This window comes from Ostrinia furnacalis, unplaced genomic scaffold (genome assembly GCF_004193835.3).
Source record: "Ostrinia furnacalis isolate ACB-3 unplaced genomic scaffold, ASM419383v2 OfSCF1144, whole genome shotgun sequence".
Taxonomy (NCBI): domain Eukaryota; kingdom Metazoa; phylum Arthropoda; class Insecta; order Lepidoptera; family Crambidae; genus Ostrinia; species Ostrinia furnacalis.
In genome coordinates, this window is record NW_021131383.1 from 320738 (window position 1) to 333903 (window position 13166).

Sequence of the window (13166 nt, forward strand, 5' to 3'; positions counted from 1 at the left end):
TTATTTTTCGTGGTTTTTTTCCTTTTGTTCCCGAGACCTCGTTGACTTGTCGTTGACTCTCAAAATTACAAATTAAAATAAATAATGTAATAATATATCAATTTATCAATATGTGATTGACTGTTCGTATTAGATATCTTGTGGAGTGTTAAATCCTTAAAAAAGACGTAACAATGCCGTTAGTCTTTTAGTTTAAAAGTTTGGAGTCTGTGTAAACTTTTGCTGAGTCTGCTAACTGATAAAAGTTAAAATGGATATCGTATCAAGTGATATGTCGTATTTAATAAATTTGGACCACTTAGATTTGAACTACATTTCAAATTACGATTTTAAAAATGGTGGTTCACATTTTTCTTTGTGGGACGTGAACAGTTCTAAAGTATTTGGAAATGAAAAAGAGTATTTCGAATTTAAAGTTATGGCCAAAAAGGTGGCAGATGATGGAGCGGACTCGTCTTCTGAACCAGGCGATGATGAAGGTAAGTTTGCATTTTTAAAGAATTCAATTAGAATGTGGGAACAGTGGGACATTGATGTTAGTGACAGTATTAAAAATACAAAAACACATTTTTAGTAGTCCTAATGCCTTAACGAAGGTCTTCAAAAATTCTGTTATGTACTGCAAAAAACGTGAAAAATTTCTACATACAAAATAATAAATATCAGTTATTGAGTATTGAGTACTTACCTACCTAACTCACGCCCGTATTCACAAGCATTACTATGAGGTCTCACAGTGCGCTTGGACTCACAGGGTGACACATGAATCAATCACAGAGCTCTATTCAACGCTGTGCGTTTGATTTGTTGCTTCACTTAAACAAGCACTGTTTGCGAATACGGGTATCATTTTATCATATCATATCTATCTTCAAATCAGAAGTTGATACTTCAACTGTTATTTATTTATTTTATGTTATAGATTTTTCCTTTCATGAAGACTAGCCCCACCAATTTTTGGTCGAAGGAAGCGTGGGGAGATTGATTCGAGCAATCTGAGCGTCACTATTGTAATGTGTGCACTCATGGATAATTTAGAGTTTTTTCGTCGGCCGATAGTTTGGTCGGGCAGTTGATCAGTATGGGCATGTATGGGAGTGCGCACACTACGCCGATTCGATTGGCCGATTCTTCATACAATTTAAAACCGGGCACAACTATCGACCAACTAAAAATCAACGGTGTGCGCCTGCTCTTAGTGTGCAAATGTGTAACACTCAACAAACATTAGGGACAAGACGGTGAGGTCTGTCTTCATGGATGGAACGATCTATAGTCTGTAAGAGCGCTTTCACATAATAGGCGTTTTTGTCGCGCAACTGTAGTGCTTCTTATCAATAATTTTTCAAAAACGCCTATGTGATAGTGCTCTATAACTTTTTGTAAATGATTCATTTTTATTCTAAATAACATGGTTTTTCAGTTAGATAGATTGACTATCCATAATACCCAGTAAATTTTTTTTACTACATTATATTTTTTAACCAATGATCATATTTTGTTTTTTTGTTTCAGACGAAGCAACCGTAGATCCACTTTACAAGTGCGCAATCTGTGACCGTGACGTTCCTTTAACGTACAAAAAACAGCATATCGACAGTGTCAAACACCAGACGTGTGTCCAAATCGCTAAAGCAGTCCTCCAAAGAATCCAAAATAATTTAACGCTGGAAAACGAAAATGAAATCATCAAGAATTCAACATTGACTTACTTCTGTGAACCGTGCACGGCCATCGTTAGAAATACAGATAAGCAACAACATGAAGGATCGGAGGCTCACCAGAAGTCTGTGCTGCGTGACTTATATTTGAGCGACTTACTTAACATTTACAATGATGAAAATTATTTAGATACAGCTGATATGCAGTATATGAGTCAGAAACCGAATGAACACCCAAAAAATTTTGAAAACGGTGAATCATCTCTGGCTGTAGGTAATGAGACAGTTGCTCAAGAAATAGGTATACAGGAAGGGAAAGAAACTTTAGTAACTGACAATAAACAAATAAAGAAAAAGAATAATCCAGTTCATGAACAAAATGGTAAATTTAGTGATGCATCGTCTGATATATCGAAGGATTCATTAGATCAAGATAATACATTAAAGGTCACTGAAAACAAAATTCCAATTAATAAACCATCAAATATTAAGCAAAATAATACAAATAACGATCAGACTGATTCAACAGAAGAATGTGATTTAAATGACAATAAAGTAGATAAGCAAAAGCAAACAACTTCAATAACTGAGCAGAGCAAAGTTACCGATGAAAATAACTATTTGGAAAAGTCAGTTTATGAACAGTCTCCAACAACTAGCCCTGCTAGGAAAAAAGCTAAAATCGAAAGCCAAAACAATGTGACAAGTAAACGCAACGATTCTGAAGTTGACTACATAATGTTGGTCGATACAAACGAATTCAAAGTTGACACAGAAGCAGATACTGTTCTCGGAGAGACCAAATTAAGAAGTTATGTTGACTTTTTGGATCGTAAGAATGTTGGATGTGAAACTAACAATCATAAAGTGACGGTTATAAGCAGAAATTATGTTCAAATCACAACGTTAGATAACAATGTAGTTACTGTCCCAGCGGACAACTTCAACGGTTTTCAGAAGCCCTATGAACTTCTTCTATGTAATATTTGCATGGTTAGGGTCGATGATCCAGGCATGCATATTTTGGAAAAGATGCATTTGGAAATGATAAGGCTACCATTGAAGGATATTCACTGCTTTAGAGAGGTAAGTAAAGGACGAAGCACACTTAGGCTGGTTTTAGAGTCACGCTGACGCACGCTGACCGTCAGCGCTGACAGCCGAAATGTATGAAGCGTCGGCGCCGAGCGATTAGCGTCAATCAAGAACGTTTCCTTCAATTACATACATGGTGATCTGTCAGCAGTGCCGTATTATCCATAAGGCACTTTAGGCCAGTGCCTAGGGGCCCACTATGGCCAGGGGCCCAGCACTCCCGATAAAAAAATGAAAAAAAAAATTGTTAAAGCTTATTTTTATGCAACAAAACTCAAACCACCTCAAAACTTCGCCTTATTTTGGTTTACACATTCAATCGTCATAATAATTTCGATATTGTGGAACCAAATTAATTTTCGTGACGTTGGCATTAGTGCTTTGGTTTGCATGACAGTCTTGTGGAACCTAGGCTTCAACTGGCTCCTCCGGGGCGTCCTTCTCGAGGGCATGAGTGTCACCATATCATATGCTATGCGGATGACACTCAGTCTGATCACTGCCCGGGGAAGACATCTGGGGCCGCGGCACGGCTGGCGTCGGCGGGCGGCACATTAGTCGCTCGCAGAATACGACGCCTCGGTCTGAAAGTCGCGCTGGAGAAGACTGAGGCCCTCTTCTTTCCGGGGCCTCGCCAGCGCGCCCCTCCCGACGCGTTGAGGACGTTAGGATTGACGTCAAAGGCCAAATGAAATATCTGGGCCTCACGCTTGACGGAAGGTGGCATTTTAACGCACTTCAACGGGCTCACGCCACGCCTCCTTAAGGCAGCCAGCGCACTGAGTTGGCTCCTCCTGAATTTGGGAGAGCCACAAACGAGGTGTCGTCGACTTTATGCTGCCGGCGTTCTGAGGAACATGGCGCTGTATGGCGCCCCAGTCTGGGCGGACGCACTCAACAAGAGGGAGGATGCTGCCCTTCTGCGCAGACCCCAGCGGGCCATAGCGCAGAGGGTCGCAAGGATCTTTCGCTTCCGAGCCTAATCATCGCCATGCTGGGAAGTGAATGATGCTGGAAGGTGGTCGCCTCCTTTTGCGAAGAGGTCATCCTTCAGAAGGAGGCAGCGGAGCGTGAGCGGGAGAACGATCCTCTCGCCCCCTAAGCTCGCCCCATCGCTCTGCAGGCGGAGAAGGGCCAGAGAAGGCTGTTGTACGACCGTTCTACTCTGCTCCCAGGTGGCGGCCAGCGGGCCGGGGGTGCGGGGGCGCCCTTGTCACCTCCGTCTGACGGGAACGGCTTGGCGTTTCGGGCATTCCCGTCGGACCCCCACAAGGGGGGCGTGTAGGGTCCGCCGTGTAGGTGAGCTGTCGCTGTAGTGTGGTGTCGCGGAAGTCTAAGGCTACGGCCGGATACTCGCGACACCCCCACTCAGGCTACGACGGAACGCCGCGGAGGTTTTAGTGGGTATACCCCGTCCTTTTCTCTTTTTAGGGCGCCGGGAGTCCCACACACAACACTGTCCCCCGGCAGTGGTGACGGTGCGCAAAGCATTTCCTCCGCGACAAAAAAAAAGGGGGGCCCAAAACGAGCTGTGCCTAGGGGCCCCGAGATGGTTAATCCGGCCCTGTCTGTCAGCGCCGACGTTCAGCGAGCGGTCAGCGCGATTTTAAAACCAGCCTTATCAACCCGAAAACGGATCGTTTCCGTATCAGTTCGAGGTGGTCAGTATTCTTTGTTTGAAACTCCGTACTGCATCTGCAACGCACATTCATCCGCACGTAACGTAAACGCCTAGCCTCGCAGTTTACAGCTTGGCGAGGCGATACGGTGTTGATCCCTTTCCGGGTCTAAAAGTGTGCTATGACCTTAAAAGAGAGTAAAACTTATAAAATTGAAACTACCTAGCTGATACTAGTATGTATGTTAGGCTATTATAATAATTTTACAAGATTATGTAATGTATGCTGATATGCTGTGAGCTAAGCCTTTTCAAATACAATTTTATCCATTACACATTCAACGTCAAGACACACAAAGTGGCAAGAATGTTGACAACATAACCTTATTCCAATGAGGGCTATCGTTTTTATACTTAACAGTTGGCACCCCTGGCGATTGACAGGACCTTAATCTACAGTGGCGCCATCTTGATGAGTGCAAATGCGATAGTCCTCCTACCACTTTAGCGCTCACAAGTTGGCGCCACTGTCTTCGCTACTAGCAAGTGACAGGACCTTACTCTACAGTGGCGCCAACTGGTGAGCGCTAAAACGATAGCCCTCATTGCAACAAAGACATGTTACGAACTTTTTGGCTACTTTGGGTGTCACGAACTATTTGACGCTGTCTGTACTTGGCAATCCACGTCAATCTAATTGCTCAAAACTTATGTTTCAGCTCAACGCAATGTGCAGACACTGTGTCCATTGCAACGCCGTTTTCGTTAGCACCGACGCCCACGAAGAAACCAGTAAACATAAGGCAGCGTTACAAAAATCCTTAGAAGGCACCATCCCGACTGAGCCAGCCCAAACCAAAAAGGTGGGTAGAACGTACTGCGAGCCATGCAACCTTTACATAGACAGCCACAACTTTAATTCCCATACAAAAGGCAAGCCCCACAAGAACAATCTATCCCTATTTTTCACTAAAGAAAAGAAAGAGTCAAGCACTAATAACAGTCAAGGCAAAATTCACTGCGAACCCTGCGGAACGTTGATACGTACAGAAATGTTTTTAGGCCATACGTATGGGAAAAGCCATAGAGCAGCTTTGAAACTGACGAACGAATCGAAAGATCTTGAAAACTGCTGTAGTATTTGTAATATTCTCACTGAAGATTTATCGGTGCATCTTACGAGCAATTATCACGAATTCCACGTGAATAAAAAAAGCGGTAAGAAGGTTTGTGAACCAAAGCCTTCAAATCTACCATCCGAAGTGGTCAACAAATACCTGATAGAATATCGTTCAGAGTGCCAAGTTACTTGCCGAGTTTGTGGCGTAAAAATCTCGAATCGTGTGGATAACGTAAACGAACACTTAAACGGTCGTTCCCACAGGACAAACTATAATAATACATTGCAAAAAAATTCGATGAAAACAGTTGGAGAAGATTTATTTTGCAAACTGTGTAAAGTCACCGTCAAAACAACTGAGGAACTTGACCATATGACATCAACAACTCATTGCGCAAACAAACTCAAGTCAAAAACTCAAGCTGCTCCTTCAATATCTACTGAAGATGCTCAATCCTCAAGTTCTTCGATACCTTCTCAGTCTACAAGTGGTAAGATTAGTGAACCAAAGCATTCTAAACCACCACCCGAAGTAATCAAGAAATACCAAGTAACGCATCACTCAGAGACGCAAGTTATCTGCCGAGTCTGCGGTGTAAAAATCCCGAATCGTGTGGATAACATAAATGAACATATAAACGGGCGTTCCCACAAGATAAACTATACCAGTACATTGCAAGAAAATTCAATGAAAACAATTGGAGAAAATTTCTTCTGCGAACTGTGCAAAGTCACCGTCAAAACAAGTGAAGAACTTGATCATATTATATCAACAACTCATTGCGCAAACAAAATCAAGTCACAAACTGAAGCTTCATCTGTGATATCTACTGAAGATACTCCAATATCTCAATCCACAAATTCTTCGATACCTATTCAATCCACAAATTCCTCGATAACTACTCAAGATACAAGCTCACTGATACCTGAAGCATCAACAACCACCACATCTGTATATCGGTGCGAAACTTGCGAAGAAGACGTTGTAAATACGCCATCAGCGATCGAAGAACACATGGAAGGTTTAAGCCACAAAATAACTAAAATATTTTGGAAACTAACCAACGGAAGTCTAGAAGACAATCTGCACTACCACTATGAACGGGTCTCAAGCAGTATGGTTTATTGTAGAATATGCAAAATAGATGTGCTTGCGTCAAACGCTAAAGAGCATCTGGAATCGTTTGGTCACAATTTAAAATACCGATCCCATCTTGCCGAAAATGATGTCCGAAAGCTTAGCGATTCGATGTTTTATTGCAATGTCTGCTCAATCAACGTGAAAGTAGAAGAAGAATTACAACATATTAGACTGCTGTCTCATTCCATGAAGAAAAGCAAAACCAAAAAAGGTCCTATAGAGGAGAAAACTATAAAAGATTCTGCTGAAGAAACGGCATCTACCACAAGCCAAGCAAGTTCCAGCAGTAAAGGCACTGGGTATCGCTGTGCAGTTTGTAATGTAGACGTTCCGAACAACCCTAAAAACATAAAATTGCACGACCAAGGAAATATACATAGAACAAAGTTGAAGAACCTCTCGCTTGAGGAAGAAGAAAAGGTGTTGTTTGCCAAAACCCCCAACGATAAGGAGGTGACATGTACGTTGTGCAACGTGACAGTTCCTGTCACCGGCTTGTCATGTCATGTCAAAGGCGCTAAACACAAAGCGAATAAAAATGCAGCCGTAGGTGGTAAATAGTAGTTGTTTTTATACAGTTTGTTATAAAAAAGCTATCTATAAAGATTTTTTAAACGCGAAAATATCTAATTTGAATCGCAGGCGATCTGTGTGCTTAGTGCGAATTTGCATTGAACGTCGTCGCTAGCGAGTGCGTAAAAAAAATCTACCAAGATTTTAGTTCTTGAAAGTATCCGCTAGGGGCGCTAGTTTTTAACGCAGTCGCTAACTTCGACGAATTGAATTTGATGTAAACAGCCCCCTGTTTTTTATAGTTATGTGTATTATAGTATAGTTACCAGCTTTTGTATTGTTATGTTTTAAGTACTTAATGTATTAGCGCTAATAGAAACTGATTATAAGATATTAATATTGGACTGACGACTTCATAAAGGTAGCAGGAGGTGCTGGATGCAGGCTGCTACCAACCGGGCGATGCGGAAATCATTGGGGGAGGCCTATGTTCAGCAGTGGACGTCTTGTGGGTGAAATGATGATGATCAGGTGTTTGTGTTCTAAAGTTAAAGTAATGATTTTAAAAATCAATTTAAACTCTAATCGAGTGGTTAGCGAGTTGTCGTGTGAACAACTTGAAGCCACGATAGCCGAACGGTGAAGGGGTCGGACTGGCCGACTCGTGATCCGAGGAACGCGGGTTCGGTCCCCGCCGCCGCTCGCCTATTGTGGTGAGCTCACTCGTGACACAAGCATATTTAGCTTAGTACGAGGGGCTAACGGGACTATTAGTAATTTTAAAATTATTAACTAAAAAAAAAACTCGCATGGACTGATGTCGTTTTGAAAAAACATTTTTTTTGTTGCCTTCGAAAAACCTGCTTACGTTAATGTCTTGTCAGTTTCTATTGTGCGTGCGAATTATACATACAACATGATTGAGTTAACTGCGTACCTCACTGTGCCTCTAGCATACTAGCATGAACAACTTTCGTCCTCGAATCGTTTGCGTACTCGACAAATTTCGATACGCAACCTTCGAATTAAACGATAACGTGACAATTTTGATTGTCAAAATAAGTTTCGTGCAACCATTTTTCATACTAAGTTCACTTTACGACACGTTAAAAAAGGCGCTGTTGTAGTTTTCGTACTAAATATTTTGATGGCGATTCGAATACGCAAACGATTCGAACTCGAAAGTTTTTCGTGCTAGCCGTACTGGAATGCGGCTCACGCACACCTAAACGCTCGCCCCGTCCGTACCAGAGCGGCGATGTGACGTCACAGCTGCCAGGTGCGCAGTTAACTTGTATATTCTAGTGGCCATACGGTTTTAGTCGTTATGTAAGAATTAGTGATAAAGTCCGGTCGCCGAGCACGTAGCTCGGCAATAAGTAGCCAGTACAAAAAACTGTAGATATTTTGACCAAAAACATTGAAATTTGACAGTTCACAAACGGATTTAGATTTAATATAGAAAACCAGCATTAATGTAGCACGAAAATCCTAGAATTCTCAAATAACGTGATACTTGGTGCTGACAACATCCTCCGAATTACTTGTTGTTAAAAGGCTGCCTTAAGGTCATAGCAGACTTATCAACACGGAAAGGGATCAACACCGTATCGCCTTTCGCGAGCTGTCAACCGCGAGGCGTTTACATTACGGTGCGGATAAGGCCCAGAACAGACGGTGAAACGCAACTGCAACGAAACTGCAACTTTCTGATGATTCTCATCAATGAAACTGAAACTGAAAGTTTCAAACTGGTCGCGACATGTGTGGTCTCTCAACGGACGCTATGGCAGAAACTTAGATGCAATTCAAAAGTAACTAGCAGTTGCAGTTTCGTTGCAGTTGCGTTTCACCGTCTGTTCTGGGCCTAAGTGCGTTGCAGTATGGAGTTTCATACAAATAATACTGACCGCCTCGAGTTCATACGGTTACGATCCCTTTCCGGGTTGATAAGTGTGCTACGTCCTTTAAAATTTTTGTTAGTGTGTAAGGTTTACTGTTACATTTCAACTTTTGTGATATTATGTGGTATTGTACTGCATTATGATATTTTTGTAAAACTTTTCCATTATGTGTATTAATGTGAATACTTCTTAAGAAAACCTTTGTATTTTGTTTATGGAAGAAATAAACGTTTAAGTTTTTTAAAATTTGTATTTTACTTAATTTCAATTATAGGTTTTGCGTTTAACTGAGTCAGAGCCTGAGGTTATAGGAGCAGCACGGGCGAGTGTTTTTTGGGATGTGAAACGTCAGTGACTGATAGATCGATAGATAGATAATTAACTTAAAAAAACCGACTTCAAATGCGTGAACACAAAAAAAAATCCACTAAACATTTTCTTCAAATTCGCATGAAACCACCCTTTTGATAATACCTATTCAACAAAAAAATAATCGTTCAAATTGGTTTATAATCGGCGGAGATATTGCGTATAAAAAAGTTCATCCCCAATTTTCCACACTTGGGGGTTGTTTTTTTATTATTAAATTTAAATGGAACCACCCTTGAGGTATTACCTATACGCCGAAAAAAGATTTGTTCAAATCGGTTCATGATTGGCGGAGTTATCGCGTAACAAACATAGAAAAAAAAACATTACGGGTCGAATTGAGCCTTTGTTCGGTATAGGACAGATTCTGGGATTGGACAGATTCGTGGATTCGGCAGGTACTGGATTGGACGGATTCGTGGATTCGGCAGATTCTGTGATTCGACGGATTAGCTATACGACAGAAGTACAGGTGTAAATAAAAAATAAAATAAAACCCACTTTTAGTTATAGAACAATATTATAAATCCGAAAGTTTGTGTAGATGTCTGGATGTTTGTTACCCTTTCACCCAAAAACAACTTGATTCGCACCGACTTGTTTACGCACAAGGAAGGGGCAGAGCGTGCGGGCGGAGTAGTACGGGGGTTCCGCTAGGAAAAGAAGTATAATCAGTTAGGGTTCCTTGGCAAAAAAAAAATTGGGAAACCGTGAGCTAGAGAATCCGCGAAGCGCACGAGAGTGAGACTTCAAATATGCTTCAGATTTGTATTCTCTGTCACGTCATAGTCAATGTCGCCTTTCCTGTGCCGCTCATATCTCAGGCACTTACTTAGTTAAGCGCTTGACCTATAATAGACCATTCTGGGATGGGCATTAGAGAAAAGGGGCGTAGTGTGTGTTTAACGTCAAACGCATTCGATGTCGACTGCGTAAAAAAGTGACATTAAGGCTAAAAAAGTGACATTAAGGCTAAAAAGTGGCATTAAGGCTTAAGAACTCGCGGCGTGGATTGCGGTTTTATTTCAAAACTCACGGCGCGGTTATTCTAAGAACTCAGCGCGCCGCGCGCTATGTCACTGGTACAAAATGGTCGCCCGCCGATCGGCCGAGCGGGACCCGCATACAACCGCGCCCGCTGCGGGCGAAAACCGCGTCGTGAGTTGTGCATTAGTTTTCACATAAGTGTCTGCATTCTACAGAAGCTGCGGGCCCGCAACGGCCGCGGGCGCGGGTGAAAATTGCGCCATGAGTTCTTACCCTAAGTGTATGACGGATTGTACAGCGCCCCTAGCGGAAACTTTCTAGAAGTAAAATCTTCATATATTTTTTTAACGCGCTCGCTAGTGACGTTTGATAAACACACACTAAGCCCTCTAGAGTGGGTGTTACAGCGCCACCTCGATTCTCTCCACCGAATCTACAACATCACTTTTCAAGAATTTCTTGAGGGTAACTTTTTTCATGACCCTTTCAACTAGAATATCTGTTAGATCATCAATGATTTTCGTCGACGTCATTATATCCAGTACCGTAGCCACGCTAACTTTGTCGTCTGCTTTAAACTTCATGTTTTCCTTTGCCTTGTTTCCAGCGACGAGGGAGAGTTTCTTCTGTATAGTGTCACGTAGCATCTGTCTGAATGTGTCCAATTTGGAATTAAAGGTTGCTACTTGCTTCAAACTGTTGAAATGGAACTGCGCCACTGGAATTTGAATTATTATTGTTGAACAAAGTGGCCAAAAAGTTGACAAAACAACCTTATTCTAATGAGGGCTATCGTTTTTATACTTAACAGTTGGCACCCCTGGCGATTGACAGGACCTTACTCTTGCGCCATCTTGATGAGTGCAAATGCGATAGTCCTCCTACCACTTTAGCGCTCACCAGTTGGTGCCACTGTCTTCGCTGCTAGCAAGTGACAGGACCTTACTCTACAGTGGCGCTAACTGGTGAGCGCTAAAACGATAGCCCTCATTGTGACAGTAAGCCAGGGGCGTAGCTAGTAAGGTTGCAAGGCGGGGCAGTTCGGGGCCCCCGAATCCTTACCAGAAAATCTCATTGAACTGAAGTTTGAAAATTTCTCCCATTTACAAAATAAATAAGCAAAGAGAAATTCAAAAGCTGTATCAGGAGTAAGTAAGCTTTAATGTCAATAAATTTGATAAAACCTAACTAGTTTAGAATGCAGTGTGGCCCCATTTTTTATTTGCCCTAGAGCCCTTGGTTACCTAGCTACGCCACTGAGTAAGGCCCGGTTTCCAGTCGCGAATTGGAGAGAGTTGTTGAAAACCAATCTTTCGTTATTTACACATCACCTCCCCGCTCAGTTTCGATTCAGAAATGTGGGAGTAAATTAATTTTTAACTTTGCATCAGGAAAAAACGGGATTATTTAATCGTATATACCTAGAGGGTTAATAAAGTCTGCACTCTGTTAGTTCCTTAAAGTAGGTAAATAAAAAGGGAACAAGGGGCCATCTTTGGCACTGATATGGTACTGAAACGTTAGGAAAATTGGCCATCATTGGCACTAAAATATTGGTCTAGTCACTAGCCAGTAGCGCAAAATAGTGAACGCAAAATGAGCCCTCATGGTACCAACTTCCTGCTTATATTAACTTCTAGCACAACTTCTAGTTAAAATTAATTAAGTCGTTTCCATACTCACTCACTAAGCTCAAAATAAATTGCCATTTCATTATTTTCCGCGTGGTTAATCTTCAAAATCAAAATCGAAGAACAGCATAAAGAACATTTTTCTTAGATTATACTGTACCGTTTCTAAGAAAATGTAGAAGTAAAAACCTATAAGTTATGTATTTTACTTTATACAGTTTTATCTGTAAGTTTCGTTAACAATTTTATAGATTTTCTTTTATTGCAAGACCATAAATTTAAAATAGTCAAAATACAAAAATCTAGCTTTTTCCCGCGATTTCCTCCGTGTGAGTTTCTTTTTTTTTATGGCGCAAGGACATTGCGAGAAATTGGCTAAGACGTTATAGTGTGAACACCATCTTTGTCTGTTACTTTCGCCTTCCCCATACTTCGATGTGCGGGCTAGCGCGAGCGCTCCGACTTGGTCAATTTTCCGCATAGTGTACCATTGGAAAGAATAATTGCGCTAATGTTTCCCATTCAATAATACAAATTAGGCAATAATAATCTCATTAATCTCGTGGTACTAAGCTAAATATGCTTGTGTTACCAGTGGGATCGCTACAATAGTCGTGCGGCGGCGGCGGGAAGGCCCTTTATGAAGTAAACTTTGTTTTAAAATATATTTATTTCAGTATTTTTAACATCAGCAACATGTTTTAACGTCGAAAACCCTCAAACGCGATTATCCAGAGCCTACAACAATCCGTATCACCCAGAAGACGATGGCATAATAGAAAATATCTCGGACGAAGATGGCGACAACCTGCGATTTGGCGGGAAAAAGACTGGCCAACTCAGCGACTCGGAACAAACCAGCATAGTGCAGAAAAAGATTAAAATCAACGGCCGCTATTACGAGCTTGTGAAAAATAAAACGGATTTTAGTTACAAATAAAATAAACCTAATTTAGGCTCAATAATTCGATTTTATTCATGACGTATTAAAGTTACTTTAGGTAATTAATTGAGTAGCTTCCACGGAGCCTCTCCGTCTTCGAAGGGACCCCCTATTCCCTCTTCAAGTTGTTTAATAAAGAAGTTTTCTCTTGTTGTCCCTGGTTGAACAGGACCCCCGGCTCGCC

The 13166-nt window shown here is 41.6% G+C and overlaps 1 protein-coding gene across 1 annotated transcript; it reads left to right on the forward strand.

Annotated features, from left to right (window-relative positions):
* LOC114351448 (uncharacterized) lies at window positions 1-7619 on the forward strand. The gene is made up of 3 exons (XM_028302666.1): window positions 1-479; window positions 1516-2747; window positions 5094-7619. Exons 1-3 carry the CDS (start codon window positions 251-253, stop codon window positions 7194-7196), a joined length of 3564 nt encoding a protein of 1187 aa, XP_028158467.1. The 5' UTR covers window positions 1-250; the 3' UTR covers window positions 7197-7619.
* The last annotated feature ends 5547 nt before the right edge of the window (window positions 7620-13166 follow it).